The sequence below is a fragment of the Typopeltis vanoorti genome, chromosome 6 (assembly GCF_054136105.1).
Source record: "Typopeltis vanoorti isolate ZY-2024b chromosome 6, IOZ_Tvanoo_1.0, whole genome shotgun sequence".
NCBI lineage: Eukaryota > Metazoa > Arthropoda > Arachnida > Uropygi > Thelyphonidae > Typopeltis > Typopeltis vanoorti.
In genome coordinates this window covers 99,710,757-99,726,995 of record NC_143554.1, presented here as the reverse complement: position 1 = coordinate 99,726,995, position 16,239 = coordinate 99,710,757, and the positions used below count along the sequence as shown (strand labels likewise).

The following is a 16,239-nucleotide window of genomic DNA, read 5'->3' as shown; positions in this document are numbered from 1 at the left end:
GAATTCCTCCACTTCTACCTTAGTAGAACCTTCTGTGGGACCATAGGCACAAATAAGTCTCATTGTCCAGTTCCCCATTCTCATATTTGCCCACATTACTCTACTTGAGACTGACTGCCATTCAAGAAGATTAGCTTCGTATTTTGTGTTGAATACTATGGCTACTCCTTCTTTTCCTTGATTGTCATTGCCTGAATATAACATTTTGTATTTATTGCTTAGAAAGATCTCACCAGTTTTGGTCTTTTTTGTTTCAGTCACCCCTATTATGTCGATCTGGTACTTATCTATTTCCTCAGCTAGCTGCATTTCTTTGCCATTCAGGCTTCTTACGTTGATAGTACCTATCTTTAACTCTGGTGATGTTGAGTTGGGGTTTGTTTTCAGATTTGTTCCAGTGGCTGACTTTTCGCTGTTCGCACTGGTTCCCTGGCGAAAATAACGAGGGCCTTGTTTAACCGGGCGACGCCCCAGCCGGCATGAAATTTTGTCATGTTGTGCCATCATTTTTTATTTTGGTTTAACCAATAAGAATACAATTTGGTCGGCTAAATCCCAAATTGCCAGCCCATCCTCGTTCGTTCAGTATCAAAGTAGATACCCAACAGGGTGCACCACGAGAAGGTGAGGATTGGACATTAGGTCAGAAGCCCTGATCGGTTCTCCGCATTCCTTTAAAGGCTATGTGGAGGTCTCCTCTCAGTTATATAGCTTTGACCCTTAAGCACCCCCTTGATATTATCATACCATAATCTTTGGATATCTCATTTAGATTTAGAATAGCTTTCTGTAAGTTATCTCCAGAATTTGTAATTATTATTTGGTCGTGTGCAAAGAGGAGAGTGTTTAAGTTAACTGTAGGTGAAAGTTTAATTCCTTGATGTAAATTTTTACTCCATTTTATTATTATTTCATTTAAGTAGATATTAAAAAGAGTTGCTGAGAGGGGACAACCCTGTCGGACCCCTTGGTGTATCTCTCTTGTATATGATAGCTCGTGATTTAATCTTATTTGTATTTGATTATTTTCATATATACTTGTGACAGCTTTTAGGATATTATTTGGTATTTGTCTTTCTTTTAATATGCTAAATAATGTTTCTTTTAACTTTGTCAAATGCTTTTTCAAAGTCAATAAATGCAATATGTGTTTCTAAATTATATTCTCTTCTTTTCTCTATTATTAATTTTAGGCAGAAGGCTGGGTCTATACATGATTGTCCTTTTCTAAATCCATTTTGTACCTCTAGAATAAAGTTTTTGGAATATTTCATTAGTTTGTTATTTAAGATTCTGCTATATATTTTGTAACATGAATTTACTATTACCTTTCTTAAAGATAGGAATCACAATTGCTTTTTTCCATTCTATTGGGGGGATACCGGTTGAGTAAATTTTATTTAAAAATAATAAGAGTCTTTCTTTGAATCTTGTTCCTGCGTATTTATATAGTTCTGAACCTAGCTTATCTTCTCCAGGTGATTTTCCGTTTCTTGTTTCTTAATAATCAATCATAAATCATGCATATATCAGCTCATGTCTTTGGACTGACTGGCCTTGATTGGAATTGAAGAACATAGACTATATTATGTTTTTGGAATTTAGAATAAGGTGGGCCTTGCTTCTCATGCTACCGTCTCGACAGTCTTTTCCTTGAAATACGAAATGCCATGAAATCATCCAAACCTGAACTGATTGGACTGCATGAAAATATCCAAGTTTTGGGAAGCGATCATAATTGGCTGTTCATAAGTTTGTTTTTTTAATTAATAATTATTTTAAATAATTTTTATTTGTGCAACTTTCAGCAGCTATTCCTTTCAACTGCCTGCACCCAAGACCGGCTAACTTGGCTATGGCTGAGGAAGATCCTCAAATTCCTCACGTCTTCGACGGGAATCGAACCTTGGACATTCCTTCCCCAGTCATATGGTTGCGAAGCGCACAGCCACTACGCTAACCACGCGGACACAAATGTCAATGAAGTGGATGCAAGTGTTTTTTAATGTAGATTTTTTGTTCATAGTTTCAGTGGATGGTCTTTTTGTGAGTTTTTTCCCTGTTGTAATTTTTGCTATTTTTTGTTGTCTTGTTACTTTTGTTGATGATTGTTAAATCAGAAGTTAATGAGTTAATCGGGGACTACCAGTTTGGATTCTGAAATAATTCTCCTTCACCGCCCACTTCTGGATGCAAGGTATGTAATGGAAAGGTGTAGAAACCTATTTTATTGCTCTTGAACATTTTCAGATGTTTAATTGTTTGGTATCAAGACCTACTAAAACATACTACCATCCTTTGGTCTGTATAATTGGATAGTTAGTTCTCTTTCTGCTCACTTACCTGTGCATCATGATGGATGGTTCCCCCCCCCCTCTCTGTGAACTCCTCCCACAAATTCAGGAGTACCCAGTGGCTTTGTTCTTTGCCTGCCCACTTTCTCCTATACATAAGTAACCTTCTCTCACTTATGTATAGGAGAAAGTGAGCAGGCAGTGATGATGGTATGTTTCATTCCTATTATTCATTTGATAAGCTTACAGTGCACAGCCGTTGTAAACTTATCAAATGAATAATAGGAATGGAATCTTTTACATTTTAATTTAGAATCTTTTACAATCATTTATTACAATCAGTGCTTTAAATACAGGTTGTTGTGCCATTCTTTAGTAGAGTGAGATGACCTAGTCATGTTTTATGTTACCAAAACACAGGCCTGTGTTTTTTGATCGGTGATCTCTCTCTCTCTCTTCTTGGACTGATATTTACTATAAGCCTTTTCATTGCTAAACCTCTAGAAAAAAAATTAACTTCCTTTTTCTGTTTGTAAAGATGCCAGCTATTAATTCCATACAAATCTAAAATCCACCTTACCTTAGAATTCTTTTCTTATGATGGGGACAGTGCATCCATACCCTCTTCTAAAATTTCTTGATGATATCCTTGCAGCCTGTCCAATCAGTGGTTTTCTTTTTAGCCTTGTCTTTTCTATGGGTACTTCAGTGGATATTACTGTTAAGCATGTCGAAACACAGTAATGGCATTAAATAACAGGATTTTCCTGATGTAATGAATAAGCTTTTGAAAGAAAGAAGCATGCTTATGACAGATATTTAGTTTACTTCATGCTCATATGATAAAACATATATATTGTTATTAAAAAAAAGAACAGGAAAAAACTATCTTCTTTCATAGGTGTTTCTGCATGGCAATCAAAGAAAAAAGTACTATCACTGTATTTTTATAATTAAAATTTTAATATGGATGATATACTAACATTATCAAAAGCATGATTAGTGAGAATAATATACTTATTTTATGACTATTTATATACTGCAGTTGCCAAATACAGAGTGAATCAAATGATGTGGGTGATTAGAAACATTTATTGAACAAAAACTATTGAACACAACAATATGAAACTTGCATTAGTTGAAATAGTAACTGAAACAGTTTCTTTGCCTGATTTATAAAAGTTCAATATGTGCACCACATGTCACACAGTATATGTCAATATGATATATGATTTTTGCCACACAGAAACCAACATCTGCCAATTAGTTGTTTCTGAATCTCTGTGTATGCAATTCTTTAGATCAACTAAGTTTTGTCAAAGGAGGCACATAAACTTTGTTCTTTACAGAGGATACCAGGAAGTTGGAGTTTGAAAACAAACGTGACTTCGTGATGGATGTGTGGCAGTGCTTCATTTTGCTGAAAGACAGTACAGGTAGTCGTCGACTTATGACCTACGCTTTACGACTGCTACTGCATCTTGCACCGCATTTCAGTATGAACTACTGTAACAGATTTTTCTACTACACTCACATGCCCTATCCGTGTGGTCCCTGTAGCCCAAGCCTAATGGGAACGGTTGTGCGTGTAGCGTCAGCCCACTGCCCAGTAATGTGTGTTTGGCACGATTCATGCATCTCGATCTCTGTTTGCATACATATTACATTCACTATTTTGGTTCAGTTATAATGTGTTACAATTAACATTTTTTTAAAACCCCTAAACATATCAACCGAGAGGAAAGTGTCTTTGTCTACTCCTAGACTTGTCAAGAAAGGCCATTGATTTATACACAAAATTGAAAGTGATCAAGCAGAATGAAGAAGGTGAACGCGATCACACATGATTTTAAGTTATCTCATTCTACAGTGTCGACGATTTTGAAAAACAAAGAAAGGATTTGTGAAGTTGTTAAAGGTTTGGCACTCATGCAAGTAACAGTGATAACAAAACAACGTACAGGGCCCATCCATGAAATGGAAAATTTGTTTCTTTGGATGGAAGATCAGATACAGAAGCAAACACCCTTAAACCTTCTTACAGTGCAGTCAAAGGCTAGAAGTCTCTTTCAGATGCTGAAGGAACACTCCGGAAAAGATACACAAAGACATTTATAGCAAGTACAGGATGGTTCGAGTCACTGGAGAATCAGCAGGTGCAGATGTGGAAAGCAAGAAAGTGTAACAAATGCTTGAGCTTAACAAGCTCAAGAGTTTGTTAAAAGTCTGGATGAAATAATTACGGAAGGAGGGTATCAACCAGAGCAACTTTTCAACGTGGATGAGACTGGATTGTTGTGGAAAAGGACTTGCATTCACCAAGAAGCCAAAAGCATGCCTGGTTTTAAGACACTTAAAGATAGGCTGACTTTGCTCCTTGGCGGGAACATCGCAGGTTTTAAACTAAAGCTTTTTTTAATTTATTATTCTGAAAATCCCCGTGCGTTCAAGAATGTAAACAAGCACACTCTACCTGTATACTTCCGTTCAAACCGAAAAGCCTGGATGACTCGAACATTGTTTGAAGACTGGTTTCTAAATCGTTTTGTACCTCAAGTTCGTAAATATTGCTTCGAGAAAGAAAAGAAATTCCTTTCAAAATTGTATTAATCTTAGATAATGCATCTGGCCATCCACCGCACCTAGACCACCTCCATCCAGATGTAAAAGTTTTTTATTTGCTGCCAAATACAACTCCACTCATTTAGCCTATGGACCAAGAGACGATTGCCACATTTAAGGCACACTATCTTCGAACCACTTTCGCCCAAGCTATAGCCGCAACAGACGCCGACCCAGAACTATCTTTGTGAGAGTTTTGGAAACAGTATGATATTTATAAATGCATCAAAAATATTGCGGCCATGTGGGAGGCTGTGACAAAGAAATTCCAGAATGTAATCTGGAAAAACTGTGTCCGGCATTTTGTTAATGATGAATTTGATAGTGAACATGAACTTGAAATGGTTATGGAAAATATTGTAACACTGGCAAATGGACTTTATTTAGACATTGAAGTGGAAGATGTTGAGGAGCTGCTAGAGCAAGAATCTGGAGAACTTACGAATGAAGAACTTATCGCTTTGGAAGAAGAAAGAATGGCTGAAGAAGAAAGGATGGAAGAAGAAGAGAAAAATGAAGACGGGGAAGAACCAGAAAGAAAATTCACTACTAGAGGGTTATCTGAAGGTTTTTCTCTACTAAATAAACTTCTTGCACATTTTAAGGAAATGGACCCAAACATCGAACGATTTGCAGGATTGAATGAATGGTACAAGATGCTTTTCGGCCATACCATGAAATTTACAAGCAGAAAAGGAAACAAACAATTCGGACAAAAATCAACATGTTTATGAGAAAAACAACTCCCATTACATCAAGTGGCGGCATTGATTACCTGTAGCCAAGCACGAGTGGTCAATAAAATATTTCTTATCTATTTTCTACATATGTTTTGTTTAGTTCTTTAAGATAAAATATTTTTTAGGTTTTATACAGTATTTGACATCTTTTCATATTTTTTATTTTTGTAAATAGTAAACCAGTTGTGTTGTACGCAGTGTCTGATTTACCTAAACTGGTCCAACTTATGTCCAGGTCGCTTTACAACTGGTCGGTCGAAACCTAACATGGTCGTAAGTCGACGACTACCTGTATTGGGTTTTCCGTTCAAAAGTTGTGGCAATAGCCATATCTCCAACATTTCATAGCACACAATTCTGGTTACATTTTTTTCAGTAAATGTGAAAAATCCATAAACTTTATCTTCTGTAAGCACAAAACACATTTACCTTTGGACTGTCCCTTGAATGTTCAACAGCTGCGTGTGGGTTTTAGAACCCCATACTTGGATGTTGTATCAGTTCACTTTTCCTGACAAATGAAATGTGGCTTTGTCACTGAAACACATTCTTGACATGAACATTTCATCCTCTTTGATGTGGACCATAATGTCTGAGCAAAAAGAGAAGTGGCCAGCTTATCATTTGGCATAATAGCCTGCAGCAAATGTAAATGATACAGACAAAGAGCAAGGGATTTTCACAGAATTTGCCACACCGTTTTCTGTGTTAAGTTTTGCTTATGGCAACCACACTGTCGTGCCAACTTCATTAGGCTTCAAAGAAACCACTGAACATGATCAACTGTTTCGTCACTCACATGTAGTCAGCCAGGAATCTTCCCTTTACATATGCAGCCGGTCTCTTGAAATTTCTTGTACCACTTATGAATGGAATTCATAGTGGGAGGTTCCTTTCTGTGCTTTCTTCTAAATGCTCATTGCACAGTAATAACAGACTTTGTGCTATGAATCTCCAAAATGGGAACAGCATGCGCTGGTACACTTACCGTCCTGTCTTTATCTGCAATGGTCAAATGCTCTAGTTGCAACTATTGAAACACATTCTTGCACATGCATTATCTGAAACTCTTTGAGTTTCACTTTCAATTACTGCATGTTGCATTTTCCTATTGCTTATTGCTAAAAATAAGCAGAAATCACTCACGTCATTTTGACTCATCCTGTATTTTCTTTAAGTTTGAAGTTCAAAAATGTTTTATGGTTATAAGAAGTAATCTGTAATATTTATTTAGGATATTTCTTAAGTAGGTGCTTGTGCTTTGTGGCAGTAATTCTGGTTGCTGACTACAAGAACTTTTTCTCGTGCTTTTTCAACAGGTTCCCAAAAGGTTAGTCTATCTTTTGACAGTCACCAGCCTGGTTGGCCAAGTAGTTAGAAAACCTGCTCCCCAACAAGTGGACTATGGGTTCAAATTCCACCATGGTCATGGATATTTTATGAAAGTTTTTACAGTGAATGATTTTAGTGCCTGTCACAAGACTGCCACTCTGTTTAGTGGAGGCCTGAAGTGGCTTGAAAAAGTTCCATGTTTGGTCTCTAGAGCAGGGTGTCTGGACTACTTCTTTTCAGCCATTTTCTGTCCGCTGCTGGACGAAGGCCTCCTCTAGTTCTTTCCACCTTTCTCTGTTCTTAGCAGTGGTTGACAAATTTTCCCCAACAAAATTTGACAATTCGTCACTCCACCTTTTAGGACATCCTCGGCCTTGTTTCCCTTCTTTTGGAATCCAGTTCATTAGTATGGTGGTCCATCGTTTCTCTCTTTGTATAGATGTCTGGCCATTTCCATTTTAGTCGCTTGTGGTGAAGAATGATGTCAGTGATATGAGTCTGTTTTCTTATCCAGGTGTTTTGCTTCTTATCTTATAATGTGATGCCTAGCATCAACCTCTCCATTTTTCATTGAGTTGTTAATTTATTTGCCAGTGCTTTTGTTAGCGACCAAGTTTCCCAACCATATGAGATGACTGGAAGTATATGCTGGTTAGATGTTTTCCTTTTTAAACAGAGTGGGACACCATTGTTTTGAAAAATGCTTTTCAGTTTTCTGAATGCACTATAGGCAAGTTGAACTCTCCTATTTATTTCCTTTTGGAGCCCACAGTTTAGATCAATGAGATGATCTAAGTATGTACATGAAGAGACTCTTTCCAAGAAATTGTTTTCTATTTTTATGTTTTTTGGTGTTACAAAATGATTAAGCATGATGTTAGTTTTTTCTCTGTTATTTTTAGACCGACTTTTCTGCTTTCATGGTATAGGTCTTCTAACGTTATATTAAGGTCTTCTTGAGTGTTTGCAAAAATTATGATATCATCTAAATTTAAATTGCTGAAAGGTTTTTATAGGATTGATGCAGGGGAAATGTTTCAGCTGTGTGATAGTGATGGAAGAACAAGAGGTCATCCCTGGAAATTAAAGAAGAGTGTGGTTAACAAAGGTATCAGAACAAGGTTTTTTTGCCTGGAGGGTGGTGAATGAGTGGAATTCATTGCCTCACTTAGTTGTGAGCTCTTCGTTTGTAAATGAATTCAAGTTCACGTGATGAATGAATTCATCACGTGAACTCCAGTACATGATTACAGCTGAATGATTCAGCTGTAATCATGTACTGGCGTTCACGTGATGCAGCAAGCACGCACTCTCCCAACAATGCAACAAATGAAAGAACATAGTCTTTTAACCCTCAATGTTTAGTGTTTTTTCTTTTATAATGTCACCTGAAGAAGGCTGTTACAGGCCGAAACTAGTAGTGTGTTTATATTAAAACCTTTTTAATTAAATCTCGGTTCTAGTCATTCAATTTTTTTTCATAAAAATATATATATATTTTTTTTTTTTTGATATTTATATATATTAAATTCATATTATATGAAAGAATGATCATTAACTCTGTTAACATACATATTTTTATGAAGAATTGAATGACTAGAACTGAGATTTAAGTAAAAAGGTTTTAATATAAAAACACTACTAGCTTCAGCCTGTAACAGCCTTCATCAGGTGACGTTATAAAAGAAAGAAAAAACACTAAACACTGAAGGTTAAAAGACTATGAACAACATGGAGAGTCTCTATACATAATTAGCATGAAAACATTGTAGTTGTATTTAAAGCTGTTCTTTCATTTGTTGCATTGTTGGGAGAGTGCGTGCTTGCTGCATCACGTGACCACCAGTACATGATTACAGCTGAATGACTATCTGGGAGGTTTTAGCTCAAGTTATTATTTAGATGAACAGGATTGAAGATGATTTCAATTGAACAGCTTTAAATACAACTGCAACGTTTTCATGCTAATTATGTATAGAGACTCTCTATGTTGTTCATAGTCTTTTAACCTTCAGTGTTTAGTGTTTTTTCTTTCTTTTATAATGTCACCTGATGAAGGCTGTTATAGGCTCAAACTAGTAGTGTTTTCATATTAAAACCTTTTTACTTAAATCTCGGTTCTAGTCATTCAATTCTTCATAAAAAAAGTGTGTGTGTGTGTGTGTGTGTGTGTGTGTGTGTGTGTGTGTGTGTGTGTGTGTGTGTGTGTGTGTGTGTGTGTGTGTGTGTGTGTGTGTGTGTGTGTGTGAATATGAATTTTAGTGCCTGGTACAAGATTGCCACTCTGTTTATCTGTTTAGTGGAGACCCAAAGGGGCTTGAAAAAGTTCTATGTTTGGTCTCTAGAGCAGGGTGTCTGGACTATGTAAAAAAAAAAAATGCCAAAAAAAAAAAAAAAATATATATATATATATATATATATATATATATATATATATATATATATATATATATATATATATATATATATATATATATATATATATATATATAAAATTAATAAAAATGTAGAAGAAAATAAAATCCTTAGTCCACCCACAGTATGGATTTTTTAAACAAAATTTTATTATTATTTTTATCTAACCCAAACATGAAAGGTCACAAGACCTTTCTTGAGTTGGAACCACATAAAAACAGATTTATTGACATCACCAGTATTTTGACAGATGTATTGTAATCATCAAGATGAACTAGGTTTGTAAAAGTGCATAAAGATAACTAATTGAAAATCAGAATGATGATTTGTTGATATAGCTTCAATAAACCAATTTGCATAATTTGAATCCTTTGGTTAATTTCATTATATTTTACTTTAAAATGTTGAATAATTTTTATTTACACTTGTTCTGATGTTTATTATTTAATAGTTAAGGCTAGTTATTTTCAGGACATCCTTCTATCATTACTAAAGAACTATTAGTACAACATGGAGCTCATGCTTTGGACTTCAAAGGAGAAGCATTTACATTTAAAGCAACAACATCAGGAATTTTAGCAACATTATCACACTGTATAGATCTCTTAACACAAAGAGAAGAAAGCTGGAAACAGAGGCTGGAAAAGGTGCCTTTTTTAATGAAATTTTGATTATTTATTTATTTTATTGCTTACTTTATTTATTTTTTTTTTTTTTTTTCACTCTTCTGCCAGGAGACATTAATCCATCTAAGATAGCATTGGATTTGACTTTCACAAAATACCTGATCCTTACTATACCAAAGTAGTCTTAACTACAAAGCAATACATAACCAGTTTATGCTTTTAAGGAGAAAGAGTATCTGGTGAAAAATAAAGACCATGCTCCAGGACTGGCAATTCAGTGCTTAAAATTGCTGCAGCTGAGCCATATATTGAATATTGCCATGGTCTGATAGAACCAATTTATGTAACTCAAAATTCTTATCTACCTATTATGAACAGTATTGCTTTTAGAAAGTTTATTCACTTGCTACAAAGTTAATTATACTTGCCAATTTAATTATTTAATCCTTTATTCAAATGTTAGCAAAGAAAGTTTGTGCATGAAACATCTTCTTCATGATTAGGCTACTTGTATATAGAGGGTAATAACTTTATATCATTTACCTTATGTGAAGCACACTTTCTTTCAGATGTGCATTATGAAAGAGTCACTACCAGTTTCAACCTTTATTGAAATCTCATCAGTGAGAGCCACACTCAGGAAGATACCAAGGTTGAATTAATGCAGAAGTTATATTTCCCATATGCAAGCTGCAGCTTTCTAAAACTTTCTACAACTATCTCTGATCCTGAATATATTAATAAGGTGATATACCTTTTTACTACTTGTATGTGGGAAATATGTGCCTTCTATATTAATTTAACTTTGGTACCTTCCTGGGTTTGACTCCCACTGAAATAAAGGTTGAAACCTGAGGTAATTGGTGTGAAGTCATCAGCTCTTTATAAAAATGGCCTAGCTTTGGATAAATGATTAAACAAGAATATAATTTTTGACAAGTATAATATAACAGTGCTTCATGGTATAACCAGCATTATCATCAGAGTACAAATTACAGCTGTGGTGACACATAGCACTCAATTAGAATGTAATAAAAACAATTCAAATTGTAACTGAATTGGAATTAGTATACTGACAAGATGACCTTTGCAGGCTCGATAACAGCAGTTAATTTGGAGAAGTTATGCTAATGTGGTCTTAGAATGACTGTCTCCCAGATCTTTGGCAAATTAATGCAGCCATACTTTTTGAAGTTAGGAAAGTGTTTCATAGCTGATGCCAATTTTAAATTGCTGTCCTCCCCCCACATCCCTCCTACAACAAACACACAAGATCAAAACTATTTCTCATCCCTAACATTCAAGGTATATCTCAAAGCATAGCTAAAGTTCTTACAAATATAATCTCCATGCTTTCCAAACCACACATTCTGCTAGCTTACTTTGATCCATCTCCTTAGGATCCTATTCATCCTCCTGCACATCTTGGAGTGTATAAAGTTCCCTGCCTTCTTGACCTACTATGGACAGACTGTAGATTTTAACATCTTCCTTGAAGAATACACAAGAACTACATTCTGTATGGCAAGTCAGTACTGGTAGATCATGCTCTGAATATTCTTTCACCCAGGATTAAGTGGAAGAAAATTGTGCTACATAGAAGCTGCTACAGGTCTGAAACTATCTTTATTAGCATCAGCTATGAAGCACTCCATTAACCTCAAGTTTGGCAGTATTGATTCGCTAAATATCTGAGTGACAGTCATTCTAAGACCACATTAGCACGAACTTCTCTGAATTAACTGTGCTGTTGTCCTGTTCCTATACGGTACTACCTTGTTAGAACATTAATTCCTTTTCATTTAAAATTTGAATTGTTTCCATAATGTTATAATTTGTGCTCTGATGATGCTTATTAGAAAATCAGCAAAATGTTAGCAGTTCAATAAATAATTTGTTTCTTCTTCGTGGTGTTTAGCAGTGTTATGAATAACAATTAATACCTAAGCCTTTCTGTACATATGTATTAATCATTTGTAAACTCTAATTTTGTTAACCTACCCTCACTCATAACACTTATCTATTTTCTTCCTAAAGCCTGTCAACATTTACAACTCTTTTTTTTGAAGATCATTCCATGAATTTACACAGTGATCATAAACCAAAATGAACTCATTATATGAATTGGCCTCTTTTTTTTTTTTTTCACTAGCTTCTCATTTTTTCTGCCAAATTCAGTAGCTTGAACTAAATTGTATATCTCAGTTTAAGGCTCATCTTCTATTAAGTTCAAATTACAGGTAACCAGCTGAATCTAGTAACTATTGTGATACAATCCCAATGTATACTTAACAAATTCTCTATGAATCACTTTGATTTTCACCTAATGCCACTTAGAACTTTGGAATGCCAAAGTTGAAGCTGTGATCCATTATTGTCCTGACAAGCAACTTATATTAGGATATCATTTCTTTCTTCCTGCAAGTGAATCTTATTGTATCTAGCTAAATCTATCTTCTTACCAAATGTCACTTAACATTTCTGGATTTTAATCACCACTTACCTGTTGTCTACTAAAACAATCTCAACAGTGAAAGTAGACACCATCAGCATTAGAATCATTGATGAAAAGAGGGAACTAGCAGAAGAATTACATCAATGCTACATCAATAATCACCAGTGTTACTGAGACTTGGAAGACAAAAACATTTGAGATCTTATAAATAATTAAAATGATAGTGAACTTCTTGAATAGGAGTCATTCTCAAGTAGGGTGATGGCAAATTTCAAAATGGAAAATTAGGACAGTAATGGTTGTTTGCCATTGATTTTAGGAGAGAAGTTGGGAAAATTTTCAAATCATAGGAAAACTGGTTCTTTTTGGAGACTTGAGAATAAGAATCAATCTCAGATATGTATATATCTGGGATTGGGATTCGGGGATGTTTAAATTTGTTTAAACTCTTTACATAATTTATCCAGTAACAAATTTGATCACAACATTTAATTAGATTTGGAACAAGAAAAACGTATATAAAGATCCTTATGTTTATTGTAATTTTATTCTGATAAGCTGTCGTATCAGAGCTATTCTATTTAATACATTATAAAGAAAATGAAGTGACAACACTTTATTTCATTATCGACACAGTGCTAGCAAAGGTATTAAGCCTAACCATTCCTTGTGGACACATAAGTCATCAATGAAAAGCCTTGCTTTCATTCATTCACAATTTCAAGAAAAACCATTAAGAACTTACAATACTTGTAGATGTTTTCCACAGTGACTCTGAAAGTTAATGAAAAGTTTTGTTTTGATTTGCATCACTGATACTTATACCTTCTCTGCCATGAGTAAACTACTCCTGCTAGATATTTGTAGTGTCTGACTGTCATTGACTGATTTACTGGCGAAAAACTGATCCAGGTGTCTTTTGACAGCCGCCTCATTAGCAAAGATTCTCCCGTTCAGAGAATTCTGCAACAATCCAAATAAGTGGTAATTGGAAGGTGCCAGGTCTGGTGAATAATGAGGATGCAACAAAACATCCCACCCAAGACGTAACAATTTACTCCAGGTTGTTAACGATGTGTGGGTTCTGGTGTTGTCATGGTGAAAGACAACTCCTTTCCGATTTGCCAATTCAGAACATTTTGTGCTAATTGCACAGTTAACACAACTGTGCTAATAGCACAGTTGTATTAACTGTGAGTAATAGACAGTTGAATCAATCATTCAGCCTGACGGTAACACCTCATAGTTGACGACACCTTTATAATCCCACCACACAGAGCATGATCTTTTTTTGGGTGCAATCCCATTTTCGAGGTTGTTTGCGGCAGTTCGCTCTTGTGCCCCCTGCCCCCATGATCTTTTACATACCACGTTATCTTGCATGACCCATTTTTCATCTCCCGTAATCATCTGCTTCAAAAATGGGTTGTTTTCTTGGTGACGTCGCAGCGAATCACAGATGGATATGTGAGCAGTCATATTGGCCTCAGTCAATTCATGCGGCACCCAAACATTGAGTTTTGAAACATATCCCAGCTTGTGCAAATGGTTTTCAACACTTGTATCTTGTTCAGATCTTGTATGGGACTGCAGCAATCATCCGCACTGTTTGTGAACGGATTTTTGTCGACGATATCCTTCACAACACTCGAATCAACCTCGGTCGGGCGACCGCATGAGGTACATCACTGACGTCGAAATCTCCAGAATGGAATTTGGCAAACTACTTTTGGCATATGCATTCTATTAAGGCACTATCCCCATATACGCTGCATATTTTTTATGGGCCTCCACAGCTCATTTGCCTTTTTTGAAATAAAAAAGCAAAATATACCAGTAATGTACATTATTTCCTTCCATTTTTAAATATATGTTTACACACATGCAACTGAAGTAGGCCGAATGAAAATTCACTGAAAGGTTATGTGAAACATCACCTTTCAACTGCACAATAGCAACAGGCGAAGCGGCGTAAACTTGTACTAACGCATAAACCGAACGAACTTATTTGCCAACCTAATGCAATAGTGTGATATTTTTGGATGTGATAAGAACAGCTGATGAACACATGAAAAAGAAGAGATATTAGAAGAATAAAGTAGTTATATGGAAGAGTAGAAGCTAAGAAAGTTCCTGTTGCAAACAAAGAACAATTTTATGCTGGTTCTATGTACGATTTATTTTATCGTCAATATATGTGACATTTTTAATAGTTGACTGAGAATAGAAAAACCATCTAGTGCCATTTTGTGTTCACGGTGTGACAAATTCTTGGGGTGGTCTTGTGCTGTTACGCATATGGTAGTCAGGCAGAACCACATGACTGTGCATGATTGGATATATCTGGGCTATTGTCTTGTTGTATCAAACAATCAAGCCAATAATTGACAAGCTATGGTAGTTTGCAGGTGCATGTTTGTTGCTTTTGGCAAAAAATGAGTGAATAGAATTTAGAACAGTGCATTAACATCAAGTTTTGTGTAAAGTTAGGCAAAAGCACAAGTGAAATTCTAGATTTGTTAAGTGACATTTATGGTGATGATGCCATGAAAAAAAAAAAAGTCTAGTGTATTGTTTGAGTGGCATAAGTGGTTTAAAGAGAGACAGGAAGATGTGAGAGTTAACAAAGAGTGTCAATTAGTTCAGATTTTGATGGATTTGGGAGTAAGAAAAATTTCTGCAAACCTGTAGAGAACACACTCAAAACAAGAAGAGTTATGTTATTGTTGATAGTGAGGTCTTAAGATTAGTCCAAGATATTTCACATTGCAAGTTCATATACATGAAGGTACATTGGTTTGAAATAGAAGGTGACCAACACCTATAAGCAATCCAAAAACGAGTATTCCATTGAAAAGAAATGGATACTAAAAATGGATGCAGTTGTTCTAGGTTTGAAGAAATCTGAACTGCTGACCCAAATATGCAAATATCATTGAGGAAGAAGTGAAATGGTTCAAAAACAAGAGCCAAACATTAGAGGGACTCATTGGCAAAATATGAAGAAAAAAAAAGTATTGACTCAGTCATAGAAGCATCTGGTAAAGTTATTAGCTCAGGTATAAAAATAAGAACACTGTGGCAAACATGTCAAGTTGAAGATGCAGTTCATGAAAAGAAGAAATCATATAATGCCTCTGGATAGTAAGTTAACACATTCTCTTAGAAAAATCTAGGAAAAATCAGTTATGTGAAAATAGCTTAAGCAAAAGCCATGGGAAGATTTTGGAAAGAATATAGAGGCTAAATATTATGAGTTTTATAGACTTTTTTCTTAATAGCTATAAATCTTCCTCAGAAATGGAGGAAGAATACCACAGAAAAAATTTAATGGTGATTTAAAAAACTGAACACAATGTAATGGATGTCTGGAATAATTAATTTGAAAATTTATTAAATGAAATAACAAACAGAAGATTAGTGTTAGAAAACATTCAGGAACCTGAAATGCTAAATACAGTGATATCAAAGTTTTATACTGCATCATTCAGAAGGCTGGTCAAGAAAGTTGTTGAATATATATGATTAGAGTTGAATCTTCATTGCGCCAATATATTAAAACAATGTGAAAATTATATAGGTTTTTTTGTTATTGTTCCAGGAAAGATTTATGTGACCATCTCGGTAAAACTTAGAAAATGCTTGAAAGGCAAATTAGAGAATTGAGCAATGTGATTATGACAAATAATGAAGTAGTAGAGAAATTGTGATTGCAAAAACTTTAAAATACCAAATTTCTGTATTGTAAGATGGAA

The 16,239-nt window shown here is 35.1% G+C and overlaps 1 protein-coding gene across 1 annotated transcript in view; it reads left to right on the top strand.

Moving 5' to 3' along the window:
• cert (ceramide transfer protein) overlaps window positions 1-16,239 on the top strand; it is a 210,772-nt gene that overhangs the window by 90,555 nt on the left and 103,978 nt on the right. The window contains exon 5 of the mRNA XM_090395057.1: window positions 9,875-10,050. Coding sequence (XP_090251183.1) covers window positions 9,875-10,050 — 176 coding nt within the window. The remainder of the gene's footprint in view (window positions 1-9,874; window positions 10,051-16,239) is intronic.